Here is a 13642-nt window from a genome sequence, read left to right on the forward strand (position 1 = left end):
ATGATGACACAATTGCTCAATTGGAACTTGGAGACCTTGCTAGCAATAAATCTGTTTAGTGTGCTCTCAGAGTTAAAAGTAATGTTCTGCTGATTTGCTGAGTTACATAGTTGATTCTTGATAATATTATTTTTCATTTACTCATTTCCCTGGGGAGGAGGTTATTAATGCCCATTGTAAACGACCCGACCATTATCTAGTTACATGGAATATCGGGGTTCTGGGAGCCTGGGGAATCCCCAGTAGAATTAGGACTCCTGGAGTCAACAATATGATGGTGCTACCTATGCGCTTTTGGAATCGGGGTGTGTGTTTACAATTCCTCTACTGCATCCTCGTCCTCGTGGCGGTCGCGAGAGAGGCGCTTGCCTCCTCTGGAGCCTTGTTGTACCATCGCTGCCGCAAGGAGCCAGCTTTAAAACTCAAATTCAGGAAAGAGTCTTGAATAATAGAGTCAGATTTTCAAATACTGAGAGAGAGAGTTGTTCTTTCACGCTATGAGACAGCTATATATATAGGTCTGCATAGTTCTCGGTAGCTGATTATGAAGTTCAAATATAATGAAATAATCATAATTCGGTCTAAATGTTTATAATATTGACTCATTTACTCTCTGTTAAATTTTCCAAAAAAATGAATATAATATTATAATATTATATAAGTAAGAAATTGAGGCGTGCACTTAGGTGCCTATAGCAAAAAGAGTATCATCATGTCTCATTCTTCTAAGATAGAGAGGGATATGCCTTCTATTATATACAAATAAACATGCCTGTTGCAGTCATAGAAGGAGCGATCGTAAGGGCTATAATAGGAAAGAAGATAGGAGGGCTCTAAGTGTGGGCGGAAGAAGGAAGGTACGTCGTACGGCCCGAGGGTGGAGCGGAAGATTAGGGGGGGCGGAAGTCAAGGGCTTCCGCCACAGAAATAATGAATAACATGATCAAAATGAAAATATAATTAAAAATATAAAATATATTTTTCATCTGAGATTAAATTTTTATTTGAAAAGTGAACCTGAGATTTTCAATATTAAAATAAAGAGTGAAGAAAATGAGGTAACTAGTTAGTATTTTGTCTTATCTCAACTCGCTTTTCATTTTCATCTCATCTTACAACTCTTATCAAAAGATAAACTGATGAAGAGTCATAAATATCTACGAGAAGAAAAGAAAACATAAATTAAAGAAGCGACTTGAAGAAATTTCAATAAAATTCATGAAGAGAAAGTAAAAAGTTATGTTTTCAATCTGGACATTTCATACACTCTTATAAATATATGATGTGTTAAATTCATAGGGGTTTCCTTCTCCACTCTGCTATTATCAAAGTCAAACAAATCAGAAAAAAGATGGGAAAGTGATTGAATATTAAAAAAGCGGCCGCAAAATCGTAGATAACAGGGCATTCATTAAAAGAGGAAAAAAGAAACAATAAGAAAAAGTAACAAAAAAAAAAAAAAAAAAAAAAAAAAAAAAAAAAAAAAAAAAAAAAAAAAAAGACAAAAGACAAAAGAAATAGTAAAAAAACCATCATAAGTCAATGACAGAGTTCATCAGTGTGTTCCTCATCAAAGATTTGTGGCATGAAGGCGAAAACAAAGAGAAGGAGAATAATTAAGTAGGTGAAAAGAGGCAGGAAAAAACCAGATCAAAGGAGGACAACCACCAAGGAGCTCGCTGGGGCGTAATTGGTAAATGCACAAGGTGCAGCAGAAATTGAGTAGATATACATTAAATCAGGCAGGAGGCGCACCAATGTCGAAATAAATATTATGCATAACCGAAATAGAAAAGAAAAAGGAAAAGAAAAAAGCGAAAAAAAGGTAAATGACAAGGGTTTGGCAAACGGACGTAGTACGGCGGTGCATAGTAAGGCAAGCACTATTTTGTCGACGCATTTCCTTCGTCGGTGGGGAAAGGATGAGGTCGGCACCTAAAGCCTCAGAGCGTCAAGAATCTTTTTCGCCATTTCTCGATACTGCCACATGCCCCCTGCCACCTTCTTGAACTGGATACCATGTAGTGAGAAGAGGGGGACTTTGACAATCAATATCTCAAACTTGAGCACGAGGTTGCTCCCAGTATCGCTTTGGATTCTGGTGGTCGTTTCGCCAACGACGCGCTCGCCGCCGCCGTAATTATCACGAGCAGTCATGTACTCGTCAGAACCATCGGAATTGGTGATAAAACTTCGATCCGGAGGCCCTTGTTGGCGGCGTGGAGTTCTCGAAGGGTTTGAGTATTTATGCTCATCCCGGTTCTCATCTTTGTCGTGGGCCCGCAGTCCGCCGAAGCTGATCCGCCGGCGGTGGCCACCTACTTTCCCATCCCGCTCTGGGCTGGGCGGGCGGACATCCATAACACGGTTAAGGTCGATGCTTGGGGCGTGACGACAGCTAAATCCACCTTTGATTTCCGCGAATTCAACTCCAAGCTGTTTCAGAACTCTCATGATGTCTGCACGGATGAAGGGGAGAGGTTTGCTGCTAGTTGTGGAAACACTGAACAGGCCCTTCAAAAAGACAGGCTTTGAGAAGTCTTCTCCTGCGTTTGCGTTCTCCAGTGCAGTCCCAGCACCACTCAGTTCAGCGTCGGTCTCCTCAGGTACATTTGCCTCCCGAGTTTCTTCTCGACGCGCTCGTCGGGCCTGGATACTTTCACGTCTCGCATGACCGAGTGATTTTGTTCTCAATGTCCGCACGCGTGTGCTAGGCCTCGAATCTTGGCCAGACTGATCATTCTGCTGCAGGCGCGATTTTGGCATGTTCAAACTGGAGCGGTCAGATCCACTGGTCAAGGGTGGATCTTGCATGGGTTGCGAAACAGCACCATCGACCAAGCCTCTCCTCCCATTCCTACGGATCCGATTTTCGCCAGAATTAACGCTAGCTGACCGCCCGAGACCACTTTTCGTTCTGAGGGTAGGTTCTCCAGACCGGACAGCACGCAGTAATTCTTGCTGTTGTGGCTGACTTCCTCCAGAGTGAAGAGTACCGGGAAGAGTGTTTTCATGCCTCGGCCTTCTTACACTGAAACTCTTTCGAGGAGTGACAAGGTCCTCTGGGGGCTGAATGTTTAAGGTAGGTGCTTGGGGGGTCGCAACCTTTTCGCGATCAGCATCTCTTGGTTTTTCCCGTGTTCTTCTAGTGCTCAAACGTCTTAATAATCCGACAGCAGCACTTTCTTTCTTTATGTGCTCAACCGGTGTAGTTACCATGGGTGGAGATCCCGCTCCGACTGCCTGTCCTATATTGAGATTCTTAATTCCATCTCTAACCTCATCGTCGCCATGGGTTCGTGCTCTTGGTCGCGCCCTTCCGCCAGTTGCCTTCTCACCTGGTATCTCATAAGCGTGCTGGTTAGTATGAGCAGCCTCTGGAGCTGGGATTTCTGGCATTTTCAGTGTGGGTTCTCCAGGGCCAGGCGGGATGGCTAGTGTACCCGGTCGCTCCTCAATTCTCTCCCTGTCTCGTTTCTCCCGCACAAGGTTGTAGACGGAGATCAACGGATTATAGCCATTAAGCAAGTCACCAGCTGACTGTACCGCCTCAGCAGACGGGTTGGAAAGCGTGTCTTTACTCGCAGAGTTCCGACGCTTGTAAAAATCAAAAACCCCTCTCCTTTTCTCATTTGCCGGATTGGGAGTAGAATGCTCTCTTTGGCTTAATCGCACAACATTCTGGTAGTCATCAGACTCGAGAACCTTGGTCAACTGAGTTGCGATAAATTCAGGAGGGCCGAAATCAAATCCAGTCATTCTTTGGACGATCTCGGGATCAAGTGGAAGCTGGAGAGGTTCACGATGAGGCATATAATTATCAGGGGGTCCACTGAAGCCTTTTGTCATCCAAGGGTGGTTTATGATCTCATTCAAACTAGCCCGTTGTTTCGGGTCCGTAACCAGCATTCGCGATATTATGTGTCGGCAATCTAGGCAAGAGTTAGTTCTCATAGATTGAAACGGATGTATATAACATATATGTGTTGGGTGGGGTGGGGGCAAACCTGAGGAAAGTCCCTGGGGGTACTCGACAACCCCGTTTTTGATTTTTGCGTGGAGCTGAGGCATGCTTTGATCGTCAAAGGGAACCTTCCCGCAGACTAAAACATAAAGGACAATACCGAAACTCCAGACATCCACCTCCGGACCGATATACTGCCGCGCTTGTAGCAGTTCGGGTGCTGCAAAATACAGACTACCACAGAAAGTTTTCAGCTGGCTTTTAGGCGAGAAGAGATTGCTGAGTCCGAAGTCGATGATCTTGATATCCCCCGTCTTGCTGATTAGAATATTTTCGATTTTGAGATCCCGATGGACAATACTGTTTCTGTGGCAGTAGTCAAGCGCACTTGCGATTTGTCTCGCAAACTTCCGGGCTTGCTTTTCTTTTAGTTTTCCATGGGAGATGATGTAGTCGAGCATCTGTCCTCCGTTCACGTATTCAAACAACATATACCAATGGTAATTTGTCCGCACGACATCTCGCATCCCACATACATAGGGGTGGTTTAGAAGGGTGACAATCGCTGCTTCTCTTGCTGTCCGTATCTCTTTAGAGCGGTCTGCCCTTTCCGCATCACGGTTACCGCGATGCTCTTCGGTCGAATGCCTAGGAATAATCTTCACAGCCACCTAAATAATAGAATAAATGTGGCGTTAGTGTTGTATCTCAGAGGAAAGAACAACGGTCATCTCTACATACCTGTTCACCTGTCTCAAGGTTCTTCGCAAGTTTTACCTTGCCCATACTCCCCGCACCAATTGTCTTCCCAAGTGCCCATTGCCCACTTGAGGTGGTGATTGTAGTCCGCCGCTTTGACTGCGGCGGCATTTGAGAGACACCATTAGTAGCACGTTGGTGGGCCCCGTTGGTGTATGAGTGGCCATCAGACACTGCGGGTATAGATGGAGGATTTGCAGGATTCACTGGGTTTCCAGGTCCAGCCATGTCGACACTATCTCGACCGTGGTTGGTTCTAAAGGAAGTTTGACGATGGGGCCGTGAAGTCTCAGTCCGATATTGTTGCGTGGTATCCAGCGGACGATCCCTCGAAGAGCTTCGGCGAGATGTAGCTGGGCGCGCGACGTTAACAGGGTTAATTGGATTGGAAGTGGGGGGCCGGTCGTAGGAGAGAGGTCGGGAGTTGGATCTACTATGAGAATGGGACTGTGAAGGTCTCGTAGCTGTGCTTCGGGCTCTGTGAGGGAGGTCTGTAGAAGGTCGATATGACGAATTGTGGCGTGATGTGGAGTGGCTGCGAACAATGACTTGAGAAGTTCCCGATGTTGCAGCGGACATTGCGATCAAGTATAAGGTCACAGGCCGTGGAAGCCGGGAAAATGGCAAGACCGTTTCAAGTTCCGATGAACAACGATGAAGTGTGATAGGAACTCTTGTGCGAGGAGTGACTTGTTTCGCGGCCGTCTTTGTTTTGGTAGTGATACGCTCTTGTGAAGTGGAGGTGAGGGATGCTCAGGATACTCCAAGTCGTGAGGAATCAGCCCTTGCGCACCGCTTCATCTGTGGAGGAGAGCTGCAGTTCAGGGTCAACACGGTACCAGAGGCGAAGAAAGAGGGAGTCCATATACCAAGCAACAAGCCGGATAACCGACAGCGTAATGGCAGAAGAGTAGAAGTCGGGGGAGGGTCTAGTAGGGGAGGAGGTTAAGGCAGGATAGGATACGCGGTGCTGGCCTAACAAGTGCTGTTAGCGGGAGCAGGGGAAGAAGCGAGCGGTAAGAGAGAGAGAGGTGCGTGTCGGAAATAGGCGTGTAGGTAGGGTAGGGTAGGTGGATGATGACATGGGGGAGGGGAGGGGAGGAAACAAACAACACGGTGCTAGTTATCATCACGCAAGACACGGCTGTAGATGTGCTTGGAAGAAAGTCTATTTGAATGTTCTTTGATGGGGACAGACAGCCCACTTTCTGCATGTAAACAAGGCATGCAATCAACTATAATCAATAATAATGGGGTGGATGCGGCTGGGGGGGGAAAAGAACAGTACGGAGTATTCTTTACGGGGATTACGTATTTACGTACCAGATCTGTTAACTATTTATGAGATTCCAAAATTGAGATTTGAGTTTTTTGCTTTTATGTTTGTTTAACTACCTTGCTGGCTGGCGGGCTGAGGCGGGCTGGCTGATAGGTACGTTAACTAGGTAGCGATCTGGAGAATCGAACGAAACAACCTTGGGCCCAAAGCGAGGCAGAGAAGATTGTCGGAGGTAACTAACTATGGTAGTTATTGTATTGTGATGATGACTTGGATTGTAGAGCAACACACAGCAAACATACAAAATTTCTCTCAGATAACTACCAACCAGAAAACAGGAAGCCAGGCAGAACAAATATATTATTATTATTATTATTATTATTATTATGTCGTTACTCAGTTCTGCTGTCCGTCCGTCCCCATCCCATCCCATCCCATCCCATCCATCCATCGACTGACTGGGAACGACTTCATCACTCTGTTCCCGAGGCCGCCACAGCTGATATCCGGATTAGTCACGCTCCCAGCCACGTGAGCCCGCCTGGAACCTTGTTATGGCGGTGCAGGTGTGGCTGGAGCGGTCAACTGCGATTGTTTCCAAGGTTTCTTCCGCTTCGGGCCAGCTTACAGCGTATGATCCGTTTCTACGTCAACGTTCACGAGGATATGATATAGATCATTATCTGCTCTTCCTCTGGCAAATACCTGCCAGATCACTTCTAAACATACTACTCACTACCTCAGGAGACTTCTATTGACTCGTCACCAACAGCTATAGCAGGAGAACAGCTAAGCTGATTGGTGCATGTCCGGTCCATAGACGGTGAAGCCTCGAGGGCGAGGCCTTGAGAAAGGCTCCATTTCCACCACGCGAAGCAACCCCCCTCCCTCCTCTATTTACGTTAGGGAGTAGGAAGCAGGAAAGGAAAGGAATACCACATGACTATAACTACAAGCATGTCTGCCAAGAGATCTAGGGCTACTTTCGAAGACGAGCATCTCCATGCTCCGTACGCCATCTATGGCACGCCCTTACCACCACTTGACCCCGAAGTCCGGGACGATGGCTCCTATGTTCCGGTTTGGAAGCAGGAGGTGAGGGATGAACGGGGAAGGAAACGTCTTCATGGTGCCTTTACTGGTGGATTCAGTGCTGGGTGAGCTCACGATTGACCGGGGAGCTGGATCCAGAACGGCTAAATTAAATCGGTTTATCTATAGGTATTTCAATACTGTCGGTTCGAAAGAGGGCTGGACTCCATCGACCTTTGTATCGTCCCGTCGAAATCGCGCAAAAGATGACAAACAGCCAACTCACCAACAACGACCGGAGGACTTTATGGATGAGGAAGATCTGCGCGAAGCTGAAGAGGCGAGGAAACTCCAAACTGCTGGGGAATATGCCGGTTTTGGCTCGACGGCCTCTGATGCCACGCGGCTAGGTGGTTTAATGGATATTTTCAAAATTACTGGGGATACAATTGGCGTCAAGCTACTGAAACGAATGGGTTGGAAGGAGGGACAAGGAATTGGCCCAAAAGTGCGACGGAAAGCAGACCTTGGCGATGGGGCTGATGCGGAAGGCAAAGTCCATCTTTTTGCGCCGACGAACCCTCCTATGATATCATTCGTGAAGAAAAATGATCATAAAGGACTTGGATTTGAAGGGGAAGCTAGACTGGACGCAACAGTGAGGCTAGATACTGGAGCCAAGCCACGTGCATTGGCTCAGGCGGAAGATTCTGATCAATTCGGCGGCCCTAAACCCCCGACGAATGGGAACGACTCTCGTAAACAAAAGCCGTCGAGAAGGGGAGGTTTTGGCGTAGGTGTTCTAAACGATACTGGTTCCGATGACGAAGACCCTTATGAAATGGGGCCGCAAATTTCCTACAATCGATTTATTGACCATGACAAGAAAGCGAAGAAAACATCCAGCAACAGCTCTGCAGTGACGAAACCGTCAATAGGGCTCTCAAATCCATTATTAGGCACCAAGCCCGTTTTTATCTCGAAGAAAAAAGTGGCAGCCGAGAAGACAAAGGCAGGATTCAGGAAATGCCATGATGGACGTCTACCACTTGACGGATTTCTCCATGGCGTAGAAATTGCTGGATTGACCATTTCAACACAGGAGAAGAAGTATGCGGCGCCAGAAATCCCCAAAGATTGGAAATCCGCGAAAGTCCCTTCCCGCACAGGGCCAATCCAAAATTACATGTCAAGCGCTGAAGCCGCGAAGGCATCATCCCTGGACCCTACATCAAGAGCTGCTTTGCTGGGCGAAGCACAATTACCGGGTAAATCGGTGTTCGACTACATGACTCCAGCAGGGCGTGACAAGATTGTCAAAGCTACAGGGCGCACTGATTTACCTCCAGCCCTAGGGGAGAAGGGACCGGAAGGGTTCCTTACCACAGAGGCGCAGAAACAGCAAGATTTATGGAACCTTGTGCCAAAGTTAGATAAAGATGTCGCCGTACAAGCCCTTAATCGCGGAATTAGTGGCTGGATGCCTTACGCGGAAGATGAAGCCAAACGATCACGATACCGTTCGTTCCTTGAGGTCCGCGCGGGCCTGCGGGACAAGCTTCCCGATCGCGCCCCCGGCGCAACAACCGATGACTGGCTAACCGAGCTGCAAGAATTCGCGCGTGCCGCTCAAGTCTTCAGGCCGGTATCTGGCCTGATGGCATCGCGCTTCACTTCCTCCTTCGATTCCTCGTCTATCTCCCAACAGCAGCAACAATCCCAACAATCCCAACAATCCCATTCGACGCCAGCAGGAGCAGTTAATGCTCAACACGAACCCCTCATCCGCAGACCAGACCCAAAGCCTCAAGATCCCGCCGAAGCAGCCGCTGAAATCGGCATGTACGGGCCCCTGACGCGATCATCCATCCCATTTTCCCCCTCTAGACTTCTCTGTAAACGCTTCAACGTCCGGCCCCCTTCCAGCATCGCTGTTGATGCGGGTGATATGCCTGGCGGCCCTGGTCGGACGCCCACCATGCCCTCCGGATCTAAATTGGATATCTTGTCCAAGGAGGCGGTGAATCGGATTCTGATGGGGGCAGGGGCGGTTGTTGCGACGGCAGGTGCATGTGCGAGTGCAGGTTGGGCTGAGGGCGAACAACAACAGGAGCAGCAACAGCAGCAGGAGCAGCAAGGGCAGGATCAGCGACCGTTGGAGAGGAAGGAGATTGTTGTTGATCCTGGGCGAAACGAGGCGCTGGAGGCAGAGAGACCTGGCGATGCAGTTTTCAAGGCCATATTTGGGAGTGATGATGAGGGCGATGGGGATGGAGATGAGGATATGGATTGATTGAAACGAAATATATACGCATATCCATTCATCCGTATGTAGCCCTCATCCCGTCCGGATGCCTTTTCAATTCCTTTTTTTCTGAGTGAAAAGCGAGGAAGGAGGAAAGGAAGGATAACAAATAAAAAATGAGTTTGTTTGACTCCCCCCCTTTTTTTTGGGGTTTCTGAATTTCTAAATTTTGGTTAGGTTATTATATCCCTCCCTCCCTCTCTCCCCTCTCAGCGCTTCAGCAACTCCCTGTTTGGTCACTTGTAGAATTATTCCCACACCCCCCTCCTCATTTGATGTTTCGGATGGGGCAAGTTACATACTCCCCGTTGCCTTTTACATGGTTTATCATCGGTCGTGGGTGGTGGACTTGTGAAGTGAATAGCTATTTTTCTACTTCATATCACTATCCGTCTATCTGGATGTGATGGATAACAATGGTGGACAATCAACTATCTAACCACTATTCGCTGAGAATCTGCTACAGTTTCCCCTCTTCCAAAGAGCTCGCCGCAGGAGGGTCCTACGGGAGGTTAGTTCAGTTTGCTGGTGAGCTGGTAGCGATGTGGGGAAGAACACTCTTCGATCCGAGGAAAGGAAAAGTAAGATGAGGTTAAGTAGTCTCCTAATAACTATGCCTGCGTGGGAAGGTAGGTAGGTATATTGTAAAATGTAAAATATGTAATTTCAGTTCAAGATCGACCCCTCCTCGCACAGTACATCACTTTCGCAGAAATCCAGCTATCCTTCCAGTTTCTCCGTACTACTGAGTAGCTATGTAGCTAAGTTACGTTCTTCCACGCCTGGTTTAAGCCTACGTAATCTGACCCCAGGATGCAGGCTCGGGAAACAGGAGGATATGTTTCTTCGTCATCGATTTCCTGGCCTTTCTTTTAGATATGTGGAGACCGAGCTCGCAATAATTCTGATATTTGTGTAACTTGATTAATTTGAATACTTTTTTTTTTTTTTTTTTCTAAGTTGAGACGTCCTGCGTTCCTCTTCCAATTTAGCTGCGTTGCCTTATTATGAATCAAGGAAAGCAACTCGGTATAAAAACAAAGTTATTTGGGTTGATTATCTCATGAGTCTAGATCTTCTTCTCAGCTATTGTCACTTTTTAGGAGCAATCGAAGCATATTATTATTATTATTATTATTTGCCTCGTAGACAGACCCTGCAGCATGAAATCATATAATCTAAATATAAACAGAATAAGCCAACCAGTAACGATCACTGTGGTTTGCTGGCTGTTGTGTTTTTATTTGCCTCTACTAAACTGGATTGATTGATTATTATTGATTTGGTTGTCTGCAAACTATTTACTTCAGCCTGGCTGTGCTAAAGTCTTAGTTATGAAACTTATTAGTAAATAGTTCGCCTAAATAACCTCCGCTTTTTCGTCATCTCGTGCTCCTTCTGCGATTTCTACTACCATCACTCCTCCACCTCCATCCCACCACAGCTCTCCTCGCCTTTCCTCCTGTTCTTCTATCTGGCCTCATTCTGTCTCGGATTTGGCCCTGTAGGGATATTGGCTACAGCCTGTACATGGCTGTGCACCATGCACGATGGTAGGTGCAGTACAATATAACTCCTTATATATATAGACAAGCTCCAGGAGCTGTCTTCCAAGCTTCGACTACACCCTCCAGCGAGTGGAGAAAACCCATCCAGTAGCTAGATACTTGCCCTTCCTTCTGTCCCTCTGAGAACCCCTTGTTAAGCATTTATTTCTTTACAAGCGCTTTGGTGTTCGTCTGCTCACCCAACCTTCTACCCCGTCGCCGCAGCCTGACTGCTGTGTATCTGCTGCTGTTGTTATCACCACTACGAATTACCTATCTATATCAAGCTTCTGCGTTTTCGTACGTCTGTCTAGCATAGTAAACAGCTAATCGCTAACCTCAGTGCTTCTTATCTAGGGCTGCTGCTTATCCTCCTCCTCTCGAGGTTAGGAAACTTCTCTACCGCGCCCAACACAGCGTCAGAGGCCACATGCTAACCTGCTACGATAGGAGAGTCTGACGAATCCCCCACCCCCACAAGCCCTACGCATCCCATCCTCAATCGCACGACCACCGACGAAGCTGCCCAGAGCCATCACAATCGTTCCACAACCTCGCGATCGGGTCGACACCGACGAGCCCTAGCTGGCGTCCCTCTGGACGTGCACTATAACCAGGCGGTACAGCCACATATATGGCGAAGCACCCGCCGCGAATGGACCCGGGAACAACTCGCCCGCGAACGTGAACTGTTTTTTGAAACGCGCGTGACTGGAAGGCCGGAAGTGTGGGCCGCGCTGAAAACAGCTACCTCGCTTGTGCGGGCGGGGGATATGCCCACCGCGCAGGGCATCTTGGATGCGGCAGGGATTACCGTCCCGACAGGCGACCTGTGTGATGGCTGCTACGACGAGAGCGGTGTTTTATACAGGATTCCAGAACCCATTGCCATGGACCCGGTTAATGTTATTGAGGAAGTTGCGGAGGCAAATGATGTTAATACGATATGTGCTACGACTGCCGAGCTTGGCGCGGAGGGTGTTGAACATAATAAACTCGCTGTTGATGTAGATTCGGATGATGACACAGTGGATGACATTGAGAGGCGGCGCGAGGAGAAGGGGAAGGTTAGTGAACGGGACCTTATAAAAATATCTGCGAGGTTAAGTGATCGAGGAGGTCCCGATTTGACGGTTATGATTGGGAAGAATCAAACGGTGGGGACGTTGGCGCGTAGAATCCAGACTGAGGCTGGGGTATGTACCCGTTTTTCCTCCACCAAACTTTTCCGTTTCATTTTTACTGGAGACCTTGGCAATATATTGTTTATTATTGTATGTGAAGGTTTTTGAGCTGACCTTTTTTTACCACCGCTTTCATATACACAGATTGCCGGCAAACATCGCGTCCGAATAGCATACCTCGGCAAGATTCTCAAAGAACAAGAGAGCTTATTATCTCAGGGCTGGAGAGAAGGCCACGTCGTAAATGCGCTGGTCGTTATAAGCTCGCGAAGCTGACATTTTTCTTCACCTTTTTCTTTCTTCCCGAGCGGAACTATATCATCCAATTTCCGCACACAACCTGCCCTCATGGACCTCAATCACTATTACTCCCAACTTTGCGAACAAACACCATAATCCGTCTCCTCACCATATTTTCAATGGTGCCTTTTTTTTTCTTTTTTCTTTTTTCTTTTTTCTTTTTTAACGAAAGTTTTCTATGCTGTTCGCTTTTCCTAATTTTTTCGTCTTATCGCGAGGCAGGGGAACTGGAGTTAATGTCTAGTGGGAGGAACATCATTTACTTGGGAATTTTCTAGCCTTCTTCATCGTCATTTCTGATCAATCGTCTCTGTTTACTGGTGGGGTTGTTTCTGTCTTTCTCCTTTTTCGTCCTCCGGCCTCCTTTCATTACGAGTTTCAAATATTATTCCCTATATTCTGCGCAGCGTTTCTGAGTTTTTATTCCGCTCCGACGGCAACGCAAGAACAAATTTCGATTGCCCATGATATATGCCATCAGCTTTCCCCATCGTTTACTTTCTTCCTCTTCCAATTGCGATATGACCTAGTACTTTGCCATATTCGACATATAATGCTTCTACCCCTGTTCCTTCCCATCCCTTTTCTAATCAAAGTTTGTTTGATACTGCACAATAATAACCCCATGCTTCAGCTAAATGATTTCTCCGGCCCTCCCTCTTTTTTTTATTCTTTGTTGCTTTTTACCTTTGTTCTCTCTGATCAGTATATAAAATGCTTCACCATGATCCGGGTAATTGTCGCACCCTTTTTTGGGGGCACATATGTCAAATTTTTTCAAATTCATTTCTACTCCTCTACGCATGTCTTTGCCCAAACTTGTACAGTCTGTTATTGTCCGACCCTCGCAACAGGGCGTTCACTTTTGCCTCCCAAACCATTCCCACATACATCAATAATAATACGTACGATTAAAAAAAACATCTAAGCATTCATAACCTGTGATATATATCATGGTGTGAATAATGATACTTAAACTATTGGGACTAGCGTCCAGCAGTTGTTCCGACGGTTTCATGGTCTAGTGGTTATGACATCGGATTTTGACGACCATATCAAAACTTCCGATAACCTGGGTTCGAATCCCAGTGAGACCTTTCCTTCTTTTTTTTCTTTTTTTTTTTTTTTCCTTTCCCTTCTTTGTTTTTCCGTCTTTTCTTCCTCCCGCTTCAAGATATTCTTTTCATTTCCCCTGAATATATTATAATTTTCTTTTTAGCTAGGTTTGTATTCTGTCCTCCATACTTCCGATCAACTCAAGGACTATAACGC

At 46.8% G+C, this 13642-nt stretch overlaps 3 protein-coding genes and 1 non-coding gene across 4 annotated transcripts; 3 read left to right on the top strand and 1 right to left on the bottom strand.

Annotated features, from left to right (window-relative positions):
- Positions 1-1477: 1477 nt before the first annotated feature.
- BDBG_00260 (CAMK/CAMKL/KIN1 protein kinase) lies at positions 1478-6147 on the bottom strand. Its single transcript, XM_002628968.2, has 4 exons — positions 5593-6147; positions 4706-5537; positions 4008-4635; positions 1478-3932 (listed from the first exon to the last, which is right to left on the bottom strand). Exons 2-4 carry the CDS (start codon positions 5300-5302, stop codon positions 1936-1938), a joined length of 3222 nt encoding a protein of 1073 aa, XP_002629014.1. The 5' UTR covers positions 5303-5537; positions 5593-6147; the 3' UTR covers positions 1478-1935.
- A 191-nt stretch (positions 6148-6338) lies between these two features.
- Positions 6339-10451, top strand: BDBG_00261 (G-patch domain-containing protein). Its single transcript, XM_002628969.2, has 2 exons — positions 6339-7159; positions 7224-10451. The coding sequence occupies exons 1-2, from the start codon at positions 6942-6944 to the stop codon at positions 9325-9327; spliced, it is 2322 nt and encodes a 773-aa protein (XP_002629015.2). The 5' UTR covers positions 6339-6941; the 3' UTR covers positions 9328-10451.
- Positions 10452-10476: 25 nt separating this feature from the next.
- Positions 10477-13360, top strand: BDBG_00262 (ubiquitin domain-containing protein). Its single transcript, XM_002628970.2, has 4 exons — positions 10477-10892; positions 11244-11271; positions 11337-12082; positions 12215-13360. The coding sequence occupies exons 1-4, from the start codon at positions 10890-10892 to the stop codon at positions 12344-12346; spliced, it is 909 nt and encodes a 302-aa protein (XP_002629016.1). The 5' UTR covers positions 10477-10889; the 3' UTR covers positions 12347-13360.
- A 20-nt stretch (positions 13361-13380) lies between these two features.
- BDBG_16075 lies at positions 13381-13467 on the top strand. The gene has a single exon. It is a non-coding gene; the product is annotated as a tRNA-Gln (tRNA).
- The last annotated feature ends 175 nt before the right edge of the window (positions 13468-13642 follow it).

This window comes from Blastomyces gilchristii, assembly GCF_000003855.2.
Source record: "Blastomyces gilchristii SLH14081 genomic scaffold supercont1.1, whole genome shotgun sequence".
Classification (NCBI taxonomy): Eukaryota; Fungi; Ascomycota; class Eurotiomycetes; order Onygenales; family Ajellomycetaceae; genus Blastomyces; species Blastomyces gilchristii.

What these genes read in the sequence shown, in the direction of transcription:
- BDBG_00260 (XM_002628968.2), bottom strand. Translation starts at nt 5,302, where the DNA reads ATGTCCGCTGCAACATCGGGAACTTCTCAAGTCATTGTTCGCAGCCAC. An exon ending in ACCTTGAGACAGGTGAACAG is followed by an intron (nt 4,636 to 4,705) that starts GTATGTAGAGAT and finishes TCTATTATTTAG; the next exon opens with GTGGCTGTGAAGATTATTCC. An exon ending in CCCCCAGGGACTTTCCTCAG is followed by an intron (nt 3,933 to 4,007) that starts GTTTGCCCCCAC and finishes ACTCTTGCCTAG; the next exon opens with ATTGCCGACACATAATATCG.
- BDBG_00261 (XM_002628969.2), top strand. Translation starts at nt 6,942, where the DNA reads ATGACTATAACTACAAGCATGTCTGCCAAGAGATCTAGGGCTACTTTC. An exon ending in ACTGGTGGATTCAGTGCTGG is followed by an intron (nt 7,160 to 7,223) that starts GTGAGCTCACGA and finishes GTTTATCTATAG; the next exon opens with GTATTTCAATACTGTCGGTT.
- BDBG_00262 (XM_002628970.2), top strand. An exon ending in CTTATCCTCCTCCTCTCGAG is followed by an intron (nt 11,272 to 11,336) that starts GTTAGGAAACTT and finishes CTGCTACGATAG; the next exon opens with GAGAGTCTGACGAATCCCCC. An exon ending in GAATCCAGACTGAGGCTGGG is followed by an intron (nt 12,083 to 12,214) that starts GTATGTACCCGT and finishes TCATATACACAG; the next exon opens with ATTGCCGGCAAACATCGCGT.